The sequence below is a fragment of the Erythrolamprus reginae genome, chromosome 4 (assembly GCF_031021105.1).
Source record: "Erythrolamprus reginae isolate rEryReg1 chromosome 4, rEryReg1.hap1, whole genome shotgun sequence".
Lineage (NCBI taxonomy): Eukaryota > Metazoa > Chordata > Lepidosauria > Squamata > Dipsadidae > Erythrolamprus > Erythrolamprus reginae.
In genome coordinates, this window is record NC_091953.1 from 956,090 (window position 1) to 976,577 (window position 20,488).

The 20,488-nt window shown below is 51.1% G+C and overlaps 1 protein-coding gene across 2 annotated transcripts in view; it reads right to left on the reverse strand.

Moving 5' to 3' along the window:
• LOC139166159 (nuclear pore complex protein Nup98-Nup96-like) overlaps nt 1–20,124 on the reverse strand; it is a 40,546-nt gene extending 20,422 nt beyond the window's left edge. For both annotated transcript variants that reach the window (XM_070749389.1, XM_070749388.1), the window contains exons 1-16: nt 20,013–20,124; nt 19,066–19,167; nt 18,788–18,967; nt 16,317–16,456; nt 14,731–14,838; nt 13,163–13,349; nt 12,435–12,595; nt 11,540–11,677; nt 10,958–11,042; nt 10,041–10,133; nt 7,472–7,612; nt 7,188–7,321; nt 5,744–5,931; nt 3,869–3,985; nt 1,648–1,946; nt 355–468 (exon numbers count right to left, since the gene is read on the reverse strand). In XM_070749389.1, coding sequence (XP_070605490.1) covers nt 355–468; nt 1,648–1,946; nt 3,869–3,985; nt 5,744–5,931; nt 7,188–7,321; nt 7,472–7,612; nt 10,041–10,133; nt 10,958–11,042; nt 11,540–11,677; nt 12,435–12,595; nt 13,163–13,349; nt 14,731–14,838; nt 16,317–16,456; nt 18,788–18,967; nt 19,066–19,167; nt 20,013–20,088 — 2,263 coding nt within the window. In that variant the 5' untranslated portion in view covers nt 20,089–20,124. The remainder of the gene's footprint in view (nt 1–354; nt 469–1,647; nt 1,947–3,868; nt 3,986–5,743; nt 5,932–7,187; nt 7,322–7,471; nt 7,613–10,040; nt 10,134–10,957; nt 11,043–11,539; nt 11,678–12,434; nt 12,596–13,162; nt 13,350–14,730; nt 14,839–16,316; nt 16,457–18,787; nt 18,968–19,065; nt 19,168–20,012) is intronic.
• Nucleotides 20,125–20,488: the final 364 nt, after the last annotated feature.

The following is a 20,488-nucleotide window of genomic DNA, read 5'->3' on the forward strand; positions in this document are numbered from 1 at the left end:
TTGTCAAGAGCCAACTTGTGCGGTTAGTTGACCGGATTTTTGCATATAGGCTGGAATAAATTTATTCAACCTTACAGAGGGTCCTAATTTTCCTTTGCCTGATATAAAAACAGCAATAGATCCGGCTACACAGGCACCAAAAAAGGGGCTGCCCAGGAAAACAACCTTAGGGGTTTGTGGATTTCTTAAAGGTGCCATTTTTCACAGGTGATTCTAAGAAACCGGGGGGTTCCGTTGCCTTCCCTTGGATACTACAACCCCGAAGTCGGTAAGGCTGAAGGCGTCTCGGCCAGAGCAGCAGGTGAGCTGACCACAGGGACAACCCTGGCACACAAGGAGTTCCCGTCCACTCACTTTTACGGCCGATAGTGAAGTTGTTCACGATGCACTCCCCCGCGTCAGTGGTCAATCTGGCTAGCTCGTCCAGGGGCGGAATGGTGTAGTAGCCCGTGCGTGTCAAGGAAATCCCTGGAAGAATGAAATCTGAGTGAGGGTCCCGCCCCCAAAGCCACACCCAGCCATGCCGTCTCTGAGCAGGCCAGCAAAACCCCGGCCATATTTGTTTTCGTAGATTTTCACGGGTCCAGGTCTGACGGTCTTGGTATATTCGCGTTTCTTCCCGTGTGGGATTTGGAAATTTCTGGCGACGTTTCGACGAGGTCCCACTGGTCATCTTCAGGCTGGTGCTTCTGTCCTTGGTCTCAGGCGAACACGAAGAAGGACAGAAACACCAGCCTGAAGAGGACGAGTGGGACCTCGTCGAAACGTCGCCAGAAATTTCCAAATCCCACACGGGAAGAAACGCGAATATACCAAGACTGCCATATATATACAGGGTCCCGTCGACTAAGCAATGCAGGTTGGTGAGCCCGAGGGGGAGGGCCTTCTCTGTGGCTGCCCCAGCTCTATGGAACCATCTCCCCCCACCCACCTGATGTCCGTACTGCTCCCACCCTACTGGCCCTTCCAGCAGGCCTGGGGGGCCATGAAGCGGACATCTGTCATGGCCAAATGACATTGCATGGTGTGTATGTCCGTTGCCTGGACTGACTTGAGTTGTGGGTTTTTAACTGGGGTTTATGGTTTTGGATTTTCATATTTGCCTTCTTTTTATTGTACTTATATATTTTATATTGTTGTAAGCCGCCTGAGACCTTCGGGACTGGGCGGCACAGAAGTCGAATAAAATAAATAATAAATATGTAAATAAATATGACACAGCTGCCACTGGCCCCACGGCACAACATTTTGGGTGCAGGCCTGCATTCAGCAACACCTGACAACAACTATCCCCCAATGCTCTGCAAATGACTCTCTGCAAGTGTGTCATTGTGGTCATGGTTTGAGGTTTATATATAATATATGAAATATATAAATATGCAGTTCAAGTGGAGTCTCGCTTATCCGACATAAATGGGTGGGCTGGATAGTGGAAAGTGTCCTTGGCCCCACCGCCCTCTCAGCCCCACTCCCCCCACGGGGTTGTTGTTGTTGTGAGGAAAATAAGAGGAAGACGTGGTGTTAAGTAGGCTGGGCTGCTTTGAATTGTTTACAAGAAGGGAAAGGCAAGATCAAGAATGGCTACTCCAAGCGGAGTGGACCAGGGGAGGGACCCCCACCCGGCCCCTGCAAGACCCTGGGCCTCACCTGCCGGGTGGATGGAGTGGGGCTGGCCCTCGCTCTCCTTGTCCAACTCCTCCTGCAGGGACTCCTCGTGGTAGGAAGCCTCCTCCAGGCTGCTCTCCAGCCCGTTCCGCAGCGCCGGCCGCACGTTCAGGGCCAGGAGGGTGTCGTCCATGCTGCTGTTGTTGTGAGACTTGTGCGGCGCCTTCTCCGGGGTCACTGGGAGGGGCTTGGCAATGGCGGAGGATAAGAACCTGGACATTTCCCGGGAGTAGCCGTCGTCCTCCTGCTCCTCGTCCTGTCGGTGGTTCTCACTCAGAGACCTGGAGAGGAGACTTGGTCAAGGGCAGGCAGGAAGGAACCACGAGGGAGAGAGCGGATCTCGCCGGCCTGGGGTTTCTGTCTCGGACACAATGCCCCTTGGAGAGGAGGAGGGCAGGGCTGGACTGCAAGCCGGGCTGTGTTCAATCTTGGCCACTTTAAAGACCTGTGGACTTCAACTCCCAGAATTTCCCAGCCAGCTATGCTGTGTGGACATGCGGACTCCAAACACCCAGAATTTGGAAGCTGAAGGGTCCACACTCCTGGAGTGCCCATCTCCCTCAGACAGCAGCTGGTGTGAGAGTCTACAGAGAGGGGCGGCCTACAAACCTAATCAATAATAATAATAATAATAATAATAATAATAATAATGCCTTCCCTGCCCGAGGGCTGGTGGGGTGGGGATGAATAAAATGGTTCCCGTATGCAACCTGACCCCAGGCCACGTAGGGGTGTAACACCCAGCAACTATTTACTTGCTTGCTTACTTATTGATTTGACCTGTACGCGACCCAACCCCAGAGGGCTCAGGAGCTACTATCCCTCCCTGCCAACACAAGGAATCCTTCCAAGGGAAGATGTCCTTTAATCTATTCAACTTATAAGCCGCCCAGCTCCTTATGTACCCTGGCTGGCACACAGTCATGAAAATAACATGGTGCTGTCTTCCCTTGACTTTCGCGGGTCCGACCTTCGGGAAAAGTCTATGCAACGGTTTTTCAAAAAAAAATTAATTAAAAACACTTCACGGGTTTTTTTCTACACCATGGTTTTCCCCGCCTGTGATGTCATACATCATCACCAAATTATTGTTAATAAATAATTATGTTAATAAATATCAGGATCATTAAGTACAGTGGTACCTTGTCATACGAAGCCCTCTTTTTACGAACTTTTTGAGATACAAACCTGGGGTTCGGATTTTTTTTGCCTCTTCTTACAAACTTTTTTCGCCATACAAACCCGCCGCTGGGATGCCCCGCCTCCGGACTTCCGTTGCAAGCGGAGCGCCCGTTTTTGCGATGCTGGGATTCCCCTGAGGCTCCCCTCGCTGGGAAACCCCACCTCCTGACTTCCGCGTTTTTGCGATATGCTCCGCTGGCAACGGAAGTCCGGAGGTGGGGTTTCCCAGCGAGAGGAGCCTCAGGGGAATTGCACCATCGCAAAAACACGGAAGTCCTCGAGGTGGGGTTTCCCATGGAGGGGAGCATCAGGGGAATCCCACCAGCGCACAAACAGGCGCTCTGGCTTGAAAAAGGGGTAAATTTTGGGCTTGCACGCATTAATCGGTTTTCCATTGATTCCTATGGGAAACATTGTTTTGTCTTATGAACGTTTCACCTTACGAACCTCCTCGCGGAACCAATTAAGTTCGTAAGACAAGGTATCACTGTATCTTCTTCAATGGTGGACCAGTAATAACGGTGAGTAAAAATCTTAAAAGATTGTTAAGGGAATGGGAAATTGTAATTTAGGGGTTTAAAGTGTTAAGGGAAGGCTTGTGACACTGTTCATAGCCAAAAATAGTGTAATTACTTCCGCATCTCTACTTTGGGGAAATTTGACTTTCGCGGGTGGTCTTGGAATGCATCCCCCGCGAAAGTCAAGGGACACTGTATAACAATATAAACAATGATAAAAGACATAATAAGCGATTGCAGTATATAACAGTTAAAAAAACCCCCAAATAAAACAGCCGTTGGGCAAACATCCATTCCTCTGCCTGCAGAGCCCTGCTTGCCCAAGACGAAGCCTCAGTCTGGAATCCAGACACAGCACTTCCAGCTTCTTCCCAGGCAGGAGAACTGACCCCTCGTCTGCTCGTGAGACGCACAGAGATCAAATCAAATAAACAAACAGAAGCCTGGATGAAGGAGGGAATGAGTGACATAAAGGAAGCCGGCAGAGATGGGGGAAGACGTACCGATCCCCGTTCTCAGGGTAGACGGAAGGCAAGGCAATGTCATCCACGTCAGCATCGCCGGGAGAGAAGAGGCTGCCCGTGTTGAGGTTCTTCAAAACCAGCTTCTTAATGCTCTTCCTGGGGGGGGGGGAGGAAAGAGAGAGAGAGAGACACCCCGTGAGGTTATACTGGGAAGCCAGAGCAGGGAAGAGCTCCTGGTAGAGTCCACACACAGGTGAGGTCACCACTGTCGTGGTTCTCTTTTGGCAGAAGGCGATGGGCCTTAAGGAGGAGAAAGTCCTGATGTCGAGGACAAGATTTGCAGCTCATGGCTGAACTGCGGCCTCCTTGGTGCGCTCTGGGCTCTTTTCTTGGGAGACATTTCGTGACCCAACTAGGGAACATCATCAGTACTAGGAGGGGGTGGGTTTTGCTGAGAGGAGGAAGAGGAGGATTTGCAGATTTGATGAGTTCCCCACCTATCCCCTCGTCCACGTCATTGATGAAGACGTTGAGGAGTCCTGGGCCCCCAACAGAGCCTTGGGGGGGGGGAGATGCAGTTCCATTGAGCACTATATGTTGAGTGCGGCTGGTGAGCCAGTGGTGAGTCCTGGGTGGTCTTTGAGATTGGTTGTTTTCTTGCAGATTACATGACTCAAGTAGGGAACATCAGCAGGGCTAGTTTGGGGGGGGGAGGAGGATGAGGAAGAGGAGGACTCTTATGCCGTCCTTGTTGCTCTCTGAGCTGGTGATTTATTTATTTGGCTTCTTTGCAGACCTTTCATGACTCAACTGGATCCCGTTCTCACTGCTGAGGAGGTCACTTAGTTGGGTAATGAAATGCCTGCATGAAAACCACCCAGCTGAGAGGCCTCCTGCTCCTCCTCCTCCCCATAAATCCCCCTTCCTCCCAGACACTGGATGGCGTGACCTAGTTGGGCCATGCAATGCCTGAGAGAAACCCTCCCTGCTTAGAGGGCACCAAGGGCCCCACAAAGCCAAGGCCTCCCTTCTCATCTGCAGCTGCCTATTCCGAGCGCCAGAGTCAACGGAGAAAAGGAAAATCCAGGCCGGCTCAGCCACAACTGGATCTTGCCAGGACATCTCCAGAACTGAAGTTCAATAACTTCTACTTTTATTTATTTATTAGATTTGTATGTCGCCCCTCTCCGAAGACTCGGGGCGGCTCACAACAGTAATAAAAACAATATTTTTGTTCTTGACTTTTACTGGCACAAAAGTCCAACCAACCAACCAGCCAACCAATCAGAGAAGGATGAGAAAGCCCCGAAGACTTTTCTCAATGTCCCATCAGCTGGGAATTCCTGCAAACCCAGCAGAACAGTCAAGATGGATGTCAAGCATGAGGAGAGCTCTGGAGTGAAGCCAAAGATGGGGCGACCCAAAGCCACAGGCTGCTTGGGCGCAGGGGTTCTCAACCTTCCTAATGCCGCAACCTCTTCATACAGTTCCTCGTGTTGTGGTGACCCCCAACCCTAAGTCTAGCGCCAATTCTCCAAAAGGAGCTTGAAGCTGATTGGCAGGTAGGTGAGAGGGACACTCCCACTGTCAACGCCTGATTGGTGGGATTGTAAAAATAGGTCCGGAGGCGCCAGAATAGAAGCTTCCGTTCCTCACACCAGGGGAAGTTTGTCTTTTCCCCCCGGGGTCTTAGGCGACCCCTGTCCCAGCCCCCAGGTGGAGACCCACTGGCTGAGGGCAACCTCGAATCTGTAAGAGGGGTGTCCAAACAGGGCACCTTTCAGACCTCTGGACTTCAACTCCCAGAATTCCCCAGCCGGCTCCACAGGTTTTGAAGCGGCCAGAGCTGGACACCCTTGGTCCACAGCAACCCCGAAGACCCAGAGGTGGAGGAGAAGAGACCGCGCTACTAACTTGGGCATGAAGGCCCCGTTGGTCAGAGAAGGCTCGTCGTCGTCCAGACCATCGAAAAGGTGGGACTTGGAGGAGCCGCTGGTCTGCAAGGCTTTGGGGCGCACGCGGGTTGCTGGGCGGGGGGTCAGCTTGTAATGCGTGGGTGTGGTCAGTGCCTTCTGGGCCGCCGGGTTGGTTGGCTTCAGCCTCTGGAAAGAAGGGACAAGCATCACAATGTGGGGGTCCTCACTCGGGACGAATGGTTCCCTGCCCCACCGTCCATTCCCTCAACAGATGAAGCCACGATTCCCTTCCGAGGTCTTATCTGCCTGATCATCTATCAGCTAACATCTATCACTCGGTTTATCAATCCTCCATCACCTACCTACTAGCTGTCATGTAGCTAGCTAGCTATTGTCTACCTACTTAACAATCATCTATCACCTCTCTATCTGTCTGCGCATCATCTGTCTGTCTATCATCTCTCTCCCTCTCTTGGGGCAATGGGCAGTTAGTGTTTGGACTTTGGACAGGAGGATAGTAAGCCTCCGATGACACTGTATTGAATCAAATGACTTTCTCACCATATGGTTTATCATAAGAGAGGTGTATATGTGAAAAATTTCTTTTCTTTTCTCGTTTCTGCTTTCTTTTTTTATCACTAATACATATTTATTGGGATTGATGTAAGCTCCCTGTTTTCTCATTATTCTTTTACTCATGTGCTACAAACTAAAGGTTATTACAAATGTGCACTAAAAACAGGCAATGATCTGTAGATAGATGTGTTTCTGTATGTAATAAAAACAAAACTAAAACATTTTTTAAAAAATAAAATGTGTGCAACCAAGAAAAGATGCAACATTCCTGGTGTGACCTCCAGCCACCTCTGGCTCTCTGGCTGGCAAGAAAGGCCTCTCTGAGCCCCCCCCTCCTGCCCCCCACTCTGTGTGGGTGTGAAGACTATTAACTGCCACAACTCCCTCCCCAAAAGTTGTTAGGTGGGGTCACCAGATCCCAGCCCTAAGGGTTCAGTCCCAGATGTTAGAGGTGGGGTGTCACAGTGGTTAGAGTGCAGGACCGTAGGCTCCTTCCGCTAATTGCTAGCTGTAGTTCAGCAGTTCAAATCCCATCACCAGCTCAAGGATGACTCCTTCCCAGGTGGGTCAAATGAGGACCCAGATGGTTGGGGGCAAGAGGCAGGTTCTGTAAACCCCTTAGAGGGCTGGAAAAGCACTGTGAAGGGGTAGATAAGTCTAAGTGCTATTGCTGTCTGTCTATCTAATCTAACATCTATTTAGGTTGACTCAGCCTTCTGTCCTTCCAATAAGGACCCAGATGGTTGGGGGCAAGAGGCAGGTTCTGTGAACCGCTTAGAGGGGGCTGTGAAGGGCCTGTGAAGGGGTAGATAAGTCTTAAGGGCCACTGCTACATCTTTCCAGAGGCAACTCCCTCCTTGTCTCACCTCCTCCTTCTTCTTTGGGTCAGACATGGGGTTTCGGAAGAGAGGCGAGTCCCCGAAGGGCGAGTAGGTCAAGCTGTTGAGGTGCTGCTGCAGAACGGCCTGCTGGGCCGCAGAGACGTTGGGGTCCGTCAGAGCTGAGGGGAAAAAGAGAGCAAGGATGAGCCCGCAGGCCCACCGGAGGCCACTGCACGGGAGGGGGCCGAGGGACCAGTGGTGGGAGGAAATAAACGGCTGGCAGGTGGGCCAAGCATGCCAGGAGGCAGTGTGGAAGTTGGGCAACTTACCCACAGCAGGCTGTGGCGCTCCGAAGCCCAACGTGGCGGTGGACGTGTTAAATCCCGGGGCTCCAAAGGCTCCTGTCCCGAGCGTGCCCCCTAGCTTGGGCTGCGTGCTGCCAAAGAGGGAGTTCTGCCCTGGGTTGAGGGCTGCAGGAGGAGGGCAGGGAAAGAGAGGAATAGAAGGACAAGGAAAGTCACGCGACACCTGGAGACCAGTCCCACCAAACATAACAATCAGAAATAAAATAAAATCCCCCACCCAGAAAGGAAAGACTGTGATCAACCAGCAACCGCCAAGGCATTCACACCTCCCTGAATGAGTCCAGAAAGAAACACGGAAGATCTTAGGATGCTCCTGGAAAAAATGTCCCCATTGGCCCATGCTGGCTTGGTCGGACTTCTTTTTAAACAAGGGACACAATTAAACCTGGCAACCTTCTCTGTGGAGTTCTGTCCATACTATAACCACTGGTGGTGCGTTGGTTAAAAGGCAGCATCGCAGGCTGACTCTGCCCGTAACCTAAAGTTCAATCCTGACCAGCTCAGAGTTGACTCAGCCTTCCATCCTTCCCAGAGTGTTGCAAATAATGCTTTGACATTATGAATCTCCCAGAGAAGGATGCAAAGTGCTATGGGGCAGGATAGAAGTCCAAGTGCTTTTACTACTTTCGCTTCACTGGGTGTAGCTGACCATGCAGCCAACCCCACAGGGAGGCTAAAACTGCTTCCATTCAGATCAGCTCTAACGATACAATCAGGCAAGTCACAATCTGGTTATTGAAATGGATATCCAAGTGCCTCTGCCTCCATGTGGGTTGAGGCAGGCAGAGTTCCCTTGGGTCCCATGTGTTGGGGGTCCACAGAAAGGGAGGATCTTGCCTTCTCTTTCTTCTCAAGATCCCCATGGACAATTGGGAGGCCACTGTGGGACACAGAAAGCTGGACTCAATGGGCTTTGGCCTGATTCAGCAGGGCTCCTCTTAGGTTTTCCCTTCCTTCCTTCCTTCCTTCCTTCCTTCCTTCCTTCCTTCCTTCCTTCCTTCCTTCCGTCCAAGTGCCTATGCCTCTCTGTTGGTTGAGGCAGGCAGGGTTCCCTTGGGTCCCATTTGTTGGGGGTCGAGGCAAAGGGATGGTTTTGCCTTGTCTTTCTACTCAAGGTCCCCAAGGGGGCCAATTGGGGGGCTACTGTGGGACACAGAACTCGAGGGTCCTTCTTAGGTTCTTGTGTCTGATTGTCCTGCTGTTTCTCCCCCTCCTGTCTCAGCCAACGACTCCCGTTCCCCGAGGCTGCTTCCGGTACCTGGACTTAAAAATGTCCCAACCCCTTTCACTTCCTCAATGGCCTCCCCACAACCCCAGCAAGGCCCTCTTTCCGCTCCTGCTCTGGACAGCGTTGGCTGGAAGAGGCTTTCGCAATCCCCACAGATGAATCAACCGACAGCCAGGCTGCCAGCTAAGTGCTGAGGAAACAATAACCGTCACGGAATCCATCACAACAGGATCCTAACTGGCTTCAAATAACCCCTCAGTTCTGCCAAAACTGCTGCTGGGCCTCATGGAACAGAAGCTGGGGTTTTTTTTACTCTCTGAGTTTCAGTAAAATGGAACAAAACAAGAATTGGAACAAACGTCTGTGGAGACTCTCAGTCCCCCAGGTTAGTGGTTGTCCCCAAAAGTGCTTTTTCAAGAGGCAACTGGACATCCTCTGTTTTACCTGGAAGATGTTTCACTTCTCATTGGTCCTGACTGGGAGGCGAAGGGGCGAAAGATTATATTCCTTGAGGTCATCTGGTCACTAGCTCTCTCGGGGAGAGTTGTTGAGGCCCCTTGGAGGTTTATCTGTGCTCTCAGGGTCACCTTTTCAGGGGTTCAAGGAGGCCACCTGCATTAAGACTGGACCGGCCCTCTCTCACCTCCTGTTTACCACACAGCCCTTTCTGCAGTTCCACACCCGTTTGCACTCTCAGTCGGGTGGCCTCCCAAGTAGCCCCGAGGACCCCCAAGAGAGAGCGCTAGCAGCCAGCTCAATGCAAGGAATTCCACTGCTCAAAACAAAATAAAAAATAAAGGGAACCCTTAAACAACACAATATAACTCCAAGTCAATCCAACTTCTGTGAAATCCCACTGTCCAGTTAGGAAGCAACACTGAGTGACAATCAATTTCACATGTTGTCAGCACATTCAACTTGGTACAGAACAAAGTATTCCATGAGAATATTTCATTCATTCAGATCTAGGTTCTTTGAGGGTTCCCTTTATTTTTTTTGAGCAGTATATAAACCCTTCTATTCCCCACCATTCAGTCAGAACCGAGGAACCTTCTTGGACGAGAAGTGAAACACCTTCAAGGAAAAGCCAAGAAAATCCAGTTTCCTACTAAAAAAGCACTTTTGGGACAACTGGAACAATTGTATAATAATTAGTGGTAACAATGGATGAAAAGTCTGACCATGGGGAGAGAGAGAAAAGGTCTGAGGCTACTGGTAGTTCATGGCCAATGAGCTTTGCTCAGTCAATCTCCACGGCACAAAATTTCTAGAAGGAAAGAAGGTTACACACACACACGATCTTACCTGTCCCGAATCCAGCCCCGAGACCTGGACCCAGAGCCCCGGTTGCAGGCTTGTTTCCAAAGAGGCTGTTTCCGGTGGTGTTGGCATTGAACCCTAGGAGAGAAGGAGGGCTGGTGGCTTTCTCTGGGCTTCAACCAGAACCTGGGCTGATGTCCTGGGCCACTTGGGCGGTCCAAAACCCAGCCACCTTTAAAGGCCAGGCCTTCTTCAGAAGACCCAGCAGGAGGCCACAGGTGCCATTCCCAGCATGGTGAAAGGGGAAACTATTAAATATACGACAAGGAAATTACAAGCAGCCCTTGACTTACAACCACAATTGAGCCCAATATTTGCTGCAAAGCGAGGTGGTCGTTAAGTGAGTTTTGCCCCATTTGTTAAGTGAATCACTGGAGTTGTAAATTCAATAACAGGGATGTTAAGTGGCTTCTCCAATGACTTTGTCAGAAGGTTGCAAAAGGGGGTCATGTGACCCCGGGACACTGCGATCCTCATAAATGTGAGTCAGTTGCCATGCTAATGAATTGTGGTCACATGGCCCTGGGGATTCTGCCACGGTCATACATGTGAAAAACGGCCCTTGGTCACTTTTTCAGCCTACCAGCGGTGGGGAGATTAAACAAGCTCCTCCACCCAAGTTGGGAAAAGAAGATGACCGATCAGAGTCAGGGCCACTATCACCCACACACAGCCGTAAAGGCAAAAATCCTGCCTAAAATGCCAGATCAGAGGATCCTTGGTGACCGGGGGCTCTTCCGTTGAAGGGCAGGCAACTGAGACTTTTGGGCGTGGGGTCCACAGTTTGTAAAGTTGTCGCAGTTGCCCATCCCTGCTTCCCTCCAATTCTGCCTCAGTGTTCCAGCGGGTGAAAACACACAACAGGCCGAGACACCCCCAGAGAACGCTGTTCCATTGCTCACCAAAAAGCCCAGTTGTCGTCGTCCCGAACGAGGGTGCGCTGGTGGTCGTGGTGCCGAAGCCAGCAGGCTTGTTGCTAAAGAGAGACTGGAAACGAAAACAAGGCCACGGTGTAATTTTTACAAAAGCAAGCACCACTAAAAACAGCGTGGGGTCACCACAAGCAATCTGGAAAGAAGGCCAAAACCTGCAGTTTCCCACAGGACCCCAGCTGCCCTTCTGCCCAAAAACTCCCTGGAGGAAGGAAGAGGTGAGGTCTAGTTTTGGGCCAGCGTACTAGGCCCAGGTCCCAAGAGAAGGTGCCCTTTGCACCCACGGGGGGAGCAATGCAGGGAGATGAGCAGCCTTGTCCTAGCTGGGAATCTAGTCCTCATTTATTTACAGCTGCTCCTTAAAACTCACAAGGGAATTGCAGGCGAGACCCCTCCTGCCCTGAAAGCTGATGGGGGGGGGGGTCTTTGCCTAACCTGGACCCCTTTTACAGGTGAGCCTGCTCGGAAATAAACATCGCCTGCCTGTACAGCTAAGGTTTTTTTGCCCGAGAATTGCAGCTTTTAGAAAAACCAAAAGGTCAACCCACGTACCGAGCCACCGACACCAAACCCGGTGTTGGGCTGCCCGAAGAGTCCAGTTCCGGTTCCAAACGCAGCTGCTGTGTTGGTGTTGGCTGCTGTGCCAAAAAGGCTCCCTGTCTGCGTGGGCTGGGCAGCTCCAAACAAGCCCTGCGAAGGACAGAGATCATTGGTCAAGGAGCCGAGCAAGAGCAGGCAAGACGGACCAGGGACGGACCCCACCCCCCAGGGACCCCCTCCCCTCTGGGGCCTGAGCAGATTCAGCGGAACTGGGCAGGAGCTGAACTAAAGGAGGAGCCACGGAACAAGGGAGTCTGGGAGGTCTTCTGGTCTGGGGTAAACTTTGGGGGTCCTCCTTGGTGCTCTCTGGGCTTGGGAGTTTCCCTGCAGAGGTTCCAGGACCCAACCGGGGAACATCGTCAGTGCTGGGAGAGAGGGGGCGTTGCGGAGACAAGAGGGATGACGGCGACTGTGGGGGTGCAATCTGAATTTCCTTGAAGGCATTTTAGAATCCAACTAGGCCAGTGGTTCCCAACCTCGGCCACTTGAAGATATCTGGACTTCAGCATTCGCTGGCTGGGGAATTCTGGGAGTTGAAGTCCAAATATCTTCAAGTGGCCAAGGTTGGGAAACACTCAACTAGGCAACATCCTTAATACTGATAAAGTCCCTTAGTTGGGTCATGAAGCCTCTGCTGGAAACATGGGCTTGCCCTGCCAGTGTTGGTGGGAGCTTTCTTGGGGTGGCTCCTTGCTTAGGCTGTTGAGAGAGCAACGCCACCACCCCTTTCCATCTTCCCTGGTTGGGTCAAGGCAACCTGGCTCAGAGAACGCCCAGGACCTCCCACAATTCAACCTTGAGCTACAAAGGTGCTGGTCCTTATGACAGCCAGGGGTATCCCCCTCACCATGGTGTTGGTGCTGGGCTGCCCGAGGGTGCTGGTGTTGGTGAACGAGAACCCCGTGTTCTGGGTGGTGGTGGGCTGGCCAAAAGGCTTGTTGAAGAGGCTGGGCGTCTGCTGAGTCGAACCAAAGAGACTCCCGGTGCCTGTGCCGAAACCGGTGGTGCCTGCAACACAGAGAGAGATGGCGGCTCTCACTTTTTTACTATCCCCTCCTGGAACCAGCTCTGAGTTCGAAGCACCCAGAGGGCAGGGGGGGGGCTCCAAGGGGCAGTGCCGCTGGGTTGCTGCCCCCTCTGCTTTTTAAACTGTGCCTGAAGCTGCTGGAAGAAATTATCTGGTTGTTTGGGAAGACACACCATCAATACAGTGATAGACAGATACCATTCACGTAGGGAAGGGTGGACATCAACTTCCAGCATGCATGCATGCATTCATTCATTCATTCATTCGACTTCTATGCCGCCCCCTTCTCGAAGTGACTCAGGGCGGCGTACAACATAATGAGAACAACATGTAAAAAAGAAATCTAATTATTGTTTAAAAAAGTCCCCATGTGCAATCATTCCCAATTCAATCATTCACAGCACCGGCTGGGGACAATCTCGTCTCTCACGCCCCCCCCCCCCCCACGCCTGCTGGCTGGGGAATTCTGGGAGTTGAAGTCCAGACCAAAGGCCGTAGCAACAGCACTCCCTCTGCTAGCAAGAAAGGCCGAGTGGGTGGGTACTTACTGGTTCCGAACGCTGTTTTATTGGCCCCGTAGGAAAAGCCAGTGTTGGTGGTGGAGGAGCCGAAGAGCCCTGTGGCCGTGCTGGACGGAGCGGCGGACGACCCAAACAAGCCCGGGGTGGCCCCAGCGCCCACCACTGGGTTGGTGGGGCCTTTCCGGTTGGCCTGGTAGTCCTCCAGACGGAGCTCCTGGGGAGAAACAACCAGTGGGTGAGCAGACCCTCCAAGAGGAGGAGGGGCCGCCTTGGAGTGTGGGGGGAGGGGCTTCTGGATAGGAGGGGGCGGAGGCTTCTCTCCAAGGGGGAGGGGCTTCCAACCCCAACCCTGAGCGAAGGGGCAGCTACACTAGAACTTATTTATTTTTATTTATTTAGTTTGACTTCTATGCTGCCCAATCCTGACCTACAACAATATGAAATTACAACAATAAAAAGAAGTCAAAGGAAAAAGAATCTAATTACTAAAACCCTGGCTAAAACTCGTATTAGGGCGACCCCACAACATGCCTACATTCCATTCATCCACAATCCTAACTATACAAATGGTCAAGCTGCTTGTTAGCTTAGGGCCCCCAGGCCTGCCGGCATAGCCGTGTCTTTACGGCCTTACGAAAAGCCAGCAGGGTGGGAGCAGTACAGACATCGGAGGGGGTGGGGGGTTGATTCCACAGAGCTGGGGCAGCAACTGAGAAGGCCCTCCCCCGAGGTCCCGCCAGGTGACGCTGCTGGGCTGACGGGACCTGGAGGGGGCCAACTCTGGGTGCTCCAATCGGTCTCTGGGAGGAAGGTGGCAGGAGGGTATTGAGTAATATTATTGAAGCAGGGTACGGAATGCAACAGTTGAAAGGGACCCTGGGAGGTTTTCTAGTCCAACCCCCTGCTTGAGCAAGAGACCCAATGAACGTCTAAAGCAGACGCGTCAATCTGACAGCCTGTGGGCCGGATGCATCATGCACAGTCCATGCGCACCCGAGTTCCATGAAGAGTGAAGGCACATGATGGCCACAGGTTTGACACCTAGAGGCAAGCCATCCCCCCTCCTTTATTTAATTTTTAAATTTGTTTTTATATTAACAATATATCAGTAAAACATTCACACAACATGTAAACAAGGTGCCCAGTACTCAAAGTGCCCACCACCACACAACCGAAATGGGGGCATATTCTCTACATACCACGTAAGGCAAGCCATTCCCCTGGTCAATAGTTCTCGCTGGCAGGAAAGCCTTCCTTGTTTCTGGGCCTCCCAGAATTCTCCAGATCCAAGATGGGTGGATCCTAGGATCCTGGGGGCTGGACGGGGCCTTGGACTTCTTCCCTCCCACCCTCTGCTCGAGCAGGCCGCCCTCTACCCTTCCAGACACGTGGCGGCTGTGCCGTTCTCTCCTAGAAAGCCTCCCGCGACGGAGCTCCCAGACCCTCTGGGGGCCGGTCATTCCACTGGCTAAGCGTCCTCCCTGCCAGGAGATTCCTCCCGGTTCCAGGCTGCTTGATCTAGCTTCCCTCCGTGTTGCCCCCCGCCCTGCCTCCTGGTGCTCTGTGGTCAGCCGAGGCCTCCAGCCCACACTGACCTCCAGCGACTTGCTTTCGTACTCCTTCATAGCAGTGATGCACTGATGCTTGGTGCTGATGTTGGTGCTGACGCCGGACTTGACCATGGTGTCCGTACCGGTTGGTGCCTGGAAGAGAAACGGCCATGGCTCTCACTGAAAATGTAAGTCCATGTACTGGTGGTGCCCGGTGGGCTTGCAAGGGCTGAAGGCTCTTGACCAGAGACCCAGGAAACCCCGCTAGGGGGCCAGACAGCCTGCAGGCCTCGGTTTGCCTTTCTGAGGGTCACCGAATTTGCCCCCTGGATGCCTCCCCTTGCCTTGCCCTGCAGGGCAGGCCACCCCGTCCCCTTGCCTACGATGCCCTCCATGTTCTGCTTCTCGCACCTGGAAAGCAGCCTTCATGGCCCTGGCTCTGTCTGCTGCTGCCCTTTCAGACGGAATGTGAGCAGGAAAGCCCCACCTCCCCCCTCGGCAGAGGCCCAGGACCCCCCGTTTAGCCGATCTCGCCATCTTCTACTCCAGCAACTGCTTCAGAACCTTCAAGGATGGCGATTCCACCCACCCCTTAAAGGGGCCACCACCCTACCTAAAGCAATGCTGATGAGGCACACCCCCTCCTCTTTCTCCCCAGAGGCCAAGGCAGGATAATGGGTGGGTGGGTGGGTACACTGGACTCAGGGCAATAGGCCCTAGTCCGCAGCCCCTTTCCAAGTTCTTATTCCGAGAACTGCCTCTCATCCTGCCTTGGTTTCAGGTGAGTCTTTCTATACGCGAAGAGCACTTGGGCCTAGTGCCATTCCTCAAGAGGGGGGCAGCTGGAGAGAATATCTGAATATCTAAATAATATCTAAACATAGAGCCACTCTAAGATAAAACACAGGAAAAAGCATAAGGGCAGACTAGATGGACCAGGAGGTCTTTTTCTGCCGTCAATCTTCTAGGTTTCTAGGTTTCTAACATAGTTTAGTGTGGTTTCCCCAGTTCTAGACAGAAGTGGGGTTTGTTTACATACAGTGGCTTGCCCCCTCGCCAGCAACCACCACCCAGCTAAGCAGAGACCTACATGAACACCAGACCAACAATCAAGCAGCAAACAACACACCCATTAAGGAACCACTGAAAAACTCCCAACACCGACAGGACAAGCCACTAGTGTATAAACAGACACCAAACCCCCCACTTCCTCCACTGATGTTCCCTAGTTGGGTCGTGACATGCCTGGAAGAAAACCCCCAGGCTCAGAGAGCGTCAAGGACCCCAGAGTCCTCCCCTCCACTCCACAAGACCCACCCCCTACTAGCACTGATGAGGTTTCCTAGTAGGGTCACGAAATGTCTCAGAGACCGCCAAGGACCCCACAGTGAGAAGCACAGCTGTGATTCTCAGCCTCCCTTCATCAAATCGTTTAGAGGCAGGAATAGGAGTTTCCAGAGCAGCAAAATTAACCCAGACTCCCGAGCGTCCTTCCTGAAGGACATCTGGGCAAGAACGTTCTGACCACAAACTAAACATTGCTATGCTGCCCACGTGGAAGGACAGGTGTCTGAGAGGGATAAATATGAATGGAAGGGACTCCACGAAAAGGGCAGGCGAGCAGGGCTTACGTTGAACTTGATCGTGGTGCCAGTAGGGACGGCGGAGAAGCTGGTAGCCCCAAACAGCGAGCCAGATGTGCCCCCAAAGGGGTTGGAGGCTGTGTTAGTGGTGCCAAACAACCCTCCACTGCTGGTGCTGGTCCCAAAATCTGTTGAAATTGACATTGAAATTAATAAAAGCCCTGCCCAAATATATCACATGTTAAAACTAAACTTTTTTTAATTTTTACACGATGAACACATGAAAGAAAGCGGAGATATATATTGGAATAATAATAATAATAATAATAATAATAATAATAATAATAATAATAATTGATTAGATTTGTATGCCGCCCCTCTCCTTAGACATTTCAAACCAAGGAGCCCTGCAGGGCCATGGATTGGCCTGAGCAAGGATGGGCAAGCCCTCCCTTCCAGCCACAACCTGAGATGAAAAGAGGGGCCGGGGTCGTTTATTCAGGGACTGGGTGTGATGCCTGTTTGTCTTTCCTGGGGGTCGGGGGAAGCAAGGTCGCAGGGGGACAGGTGGGCCCCCCTTTCCGTCCTCTGCAGGGAGTCCAGGAAGCAGGTTCCATCTTGGCTAAGGATTCCATCCTCCAGCAGGGGACTCGGCCTCCTGAAAAGTCTCCTTGGAGGATGCAGAAACCACGGGGCGTTTAGTGGGGCCGAAAGGGAACAGGGTGGGGAAGGGGAAGGGGGCTGGTTTATTCCTCCTCCTGCTGATGCTCCGTCCCACCCAAACTGCAGGGAAGGAACAGCAGCTCTCAGCAGAGGTCGGAACAGATTCTTGGCCCAATGGCTGACCTACTCCTTCCCTCAATCTATCCATTCTGATTGACAGCAGGCAGCTGTAAACAGCCCTGTTCTAAATCCTGAAATCTTTTTTTAAAAAAAACACCCAAATTTTAGGAGAATATAGGAGCGTGCAGATGTGGGCCTGGTTGAAGCCCTGAAGTCTTTCTCCTGGCTTTTAAGTTAACTTTTAATATTGAATTTTAACTATTCTTGCTTCTAGTTTAAATTTTTAGCATTTCATCTGTACATTCTCCAGAGCCTCTCTGAGAGGCTAGCGGGCGGTTTCTAAATGTGATAAACAAATCCTTCCCGATTAATGACGTTATCAATGCATGTTTTTCAAGCCCAAGTCACCCTGCATCACTATGAACTTTGTGAAAATACCACACACAAGCTGAAAGAATGGGGAAATACTTGAGGATGTGAACAAGGCTCAGGCCTCAGCTTATAGGTCATTTAAACTTTGACAGAAAAGCACGGCTGACAGTGCTCCACCAAAGCTGGCCTTAAGAACAGGGTGTGAGCAGGTTGTTTACATTATTATTTGTCTTGCAGGGCTGTTTATTCACCCTGTGCATATTTGATCACGGCCAGGTTCTCTGACTGACTGGACACCTGCTGGCCAAAGGAACCTGGACAGAATCCAAGGGAGAGAGGATTGAGCAAGAGGCTGGAGCTCCCTCACAAGGGGGGGGGGAGGTCAAAAGTGGAAGGGAAGTGGATGGGACGTTTGACAGTATTTCGGTTTATATTTCTAACCACCTTGATTCTGACTCCTTGACCAAACAGGTTCTTCTGTTCACGCCTTGGTTTGCCTATTTTTATTTTCAGGGTGTCCAGAGGGAAAGCCACCCCGAGTCTACGGAGAGGGGCGGCATACAAATCTAATAAATAAATAAAATAATAAATTTTGAAATTCCCTGATATTTCCCTGGCATTTCCCTGTAACCTGCCATCTAGTTAAGGCGCAGTCGTAGATGACGTCATACCAAACGGCTGAGCCGTGGAGAAATATCAGTGGCTCGGGAAGCAAGTTGTTGCCAGAGTTATTCTCATTTTGGCTTGACTCTGCCAGGCAGCGCGATCGGGGGTTTTTTTAACATTATTTTCCCCTGACATTTAAACATTTTAAGTCTGTTTTTCCCCGATTTATTCTGTATTTTTATGAATTCCCTGATAATTCCTTGATATTTCCTGAACGGCCAATTCCCCTGATAATTCCACGATTTGCCTGTTTTCCAGGTTTGCTGGACACCCTGTATTTTACTTGAGTGAGAAAGACACAGAGTTTGCAATCAGGAGGTGGTGGCACCTGCAGCTAGAGTGGAGGTGGGTGTGTAAAGAGACTGGTTAACCCTAAACTCCTTCATCTAGCTCAGAGGTCTTCAAACGTGGCAACTTTAAGACTTGGGGACTTCAACTCCCAGAATTCTGTCCACAAGCCTTAAAGTTGCCAAGTTGGAAGACCTCTGAGCTAGCTGTTCCCAAGGGAGTGGGCGCCAGTGGGGAGTGGAGATTCTTGTCAATAGGCAGCCAGCAATTAAAAAACACCTCCTCTGTCCAGCTCAGGGTGATGTTGCTGTTGTTGCTGCTCAGGAGGCCTCTTTTGCTCAGTGCTACAAAGCAGAAATGGCACCACGCGCACGGCATTCCCAAGCTCCTCTGGAGAGCCGTATACTCACTGCCAAACCCCACCGGCTTGTTCTGGGCGAAGGCATTGGTCTGGGTTGAGAAGAGGCCTCCCCCTGTGCTCGCGGTACCAAACAGGCCGCTGGACGTTCCAGTTGATGTGCCGAAACCAAAACCGGTACTCGTGGACGACGTGGCCGGCTGGCTGAAAGTACTTGCCCCAAAGAGCCCTCCTGCACCCGGAGAGACAAAGAAAGCCCCCTGGTCAGCACCCCAGGGCAGGAGGGGGAGGTGGGGAATAAAAGGTGGAGGGGAGGAGGAATCTGTGTACCTGGCTTGGCCTGAGTGCTGCCGAAGAGTCCCCCGGCATTGTTATTGGTTCCGAAGGCAGATGTCCCAAAGGCTCCTGTGGTGGTTGCCCCAAAGCCACTACCTGCAAAGCAGGAAGGGGGTTGAGGGGGGTACAAAAGGGTTGAAGGTCAGCTGCTGGCCACCGCTGAGGGGCAGGAAGCGGGAACTACTTTTTTGTCTTGTTTTTAAATAGCAGGTGGTGGGTTTGCAAGCCCCATTTTTCTCTGGTGATAATTATGGGATCATTAAAAAGTGCATTTGATGGGTAAACCTTTGAAGGGCTCTACCACATTTAAAATCTAGAATGTTAAAAAACAGCTTTTAACTCAGTTCTATCCTGTCCGTATTCATGTCGTACAAATGGTCCTCAACTTACAACCTCAACTCGTTGGTAAGCAAGACAGTTGGTAAGCGAGCGTTGTTCCGCTTCAATCACCTTTCATGCCATAGTTGTTAAGTGAATCACTGCAGTTGTTAATTTAGTGATACAGCGAATCTGGCTTCCCCGTTGGTCACGTGACCCCCGAGACGTTGCGACTGTCATAAAATGTGAACCAAATTTTGATCATGGGACCATGGGAATGCTTCAACGGCTGTAAGCGTGAAAAATGTGCGTAAGTGACCCTTTTCAGTGCTGTTGTAACTGTGAACGGCCATTAAACTGTTTGTAAGTTGAGGACCACCTGTAAAGAAAACGTTCCACATTCTACGCAAGACTTCCAAATAATATCATTCTCCATCTAATTCACAAAAGATAACAGACTATTAAAATTTAAAGTAGGTGGTGTTTAGGCATTTCCACCAGAGGGCTGGGGGGGTTAAACACAGAATTAAAAGCTCAAAGCCTCATTCAAGGGTAGAGCAGGCGAGGAGGTAAAAGGTTTCTGCCACCTGAGCCAGAATGACCCTCCATTCCCAGTCACTTACTCTGTCCGAAAGTAGACGTTGTCCCAAATCCCCCCGTGGTGCCGCCAAAAGGCGTCCCAAAAGATTTATTAAACATGTTGAAGTTTCAATGTCTCAAAACCTAAAAAGGAAATAAAAACTTTAGACAAACTCAGATTTTATTAGGTTGTTTCATACACACAAATTACTAAGCGGTCATCTTGCCATCAATGGCCACAGTTATGGTCTCATTCCAACCAAGGGGGCACTGTGAGTTTATAGCTCAGTGCACCTTTTGAACGCAGAAATTTGGACCACATAAGAAAACAATGGTTTAATGTCATGAATACCTGTGAAGCAAGATGGATTTTAAACAATGGATATCTTATAAGAGAAAAATGCTATTTGAGAGGACAAAGCTGCTCAACCCATGGCTAAGATTCACCAAAGCATAAAACAACAGACTGCTGAGCATCTTGGAAATAATTATCGTAAGGTACTGTTGATAAAAGGAATTG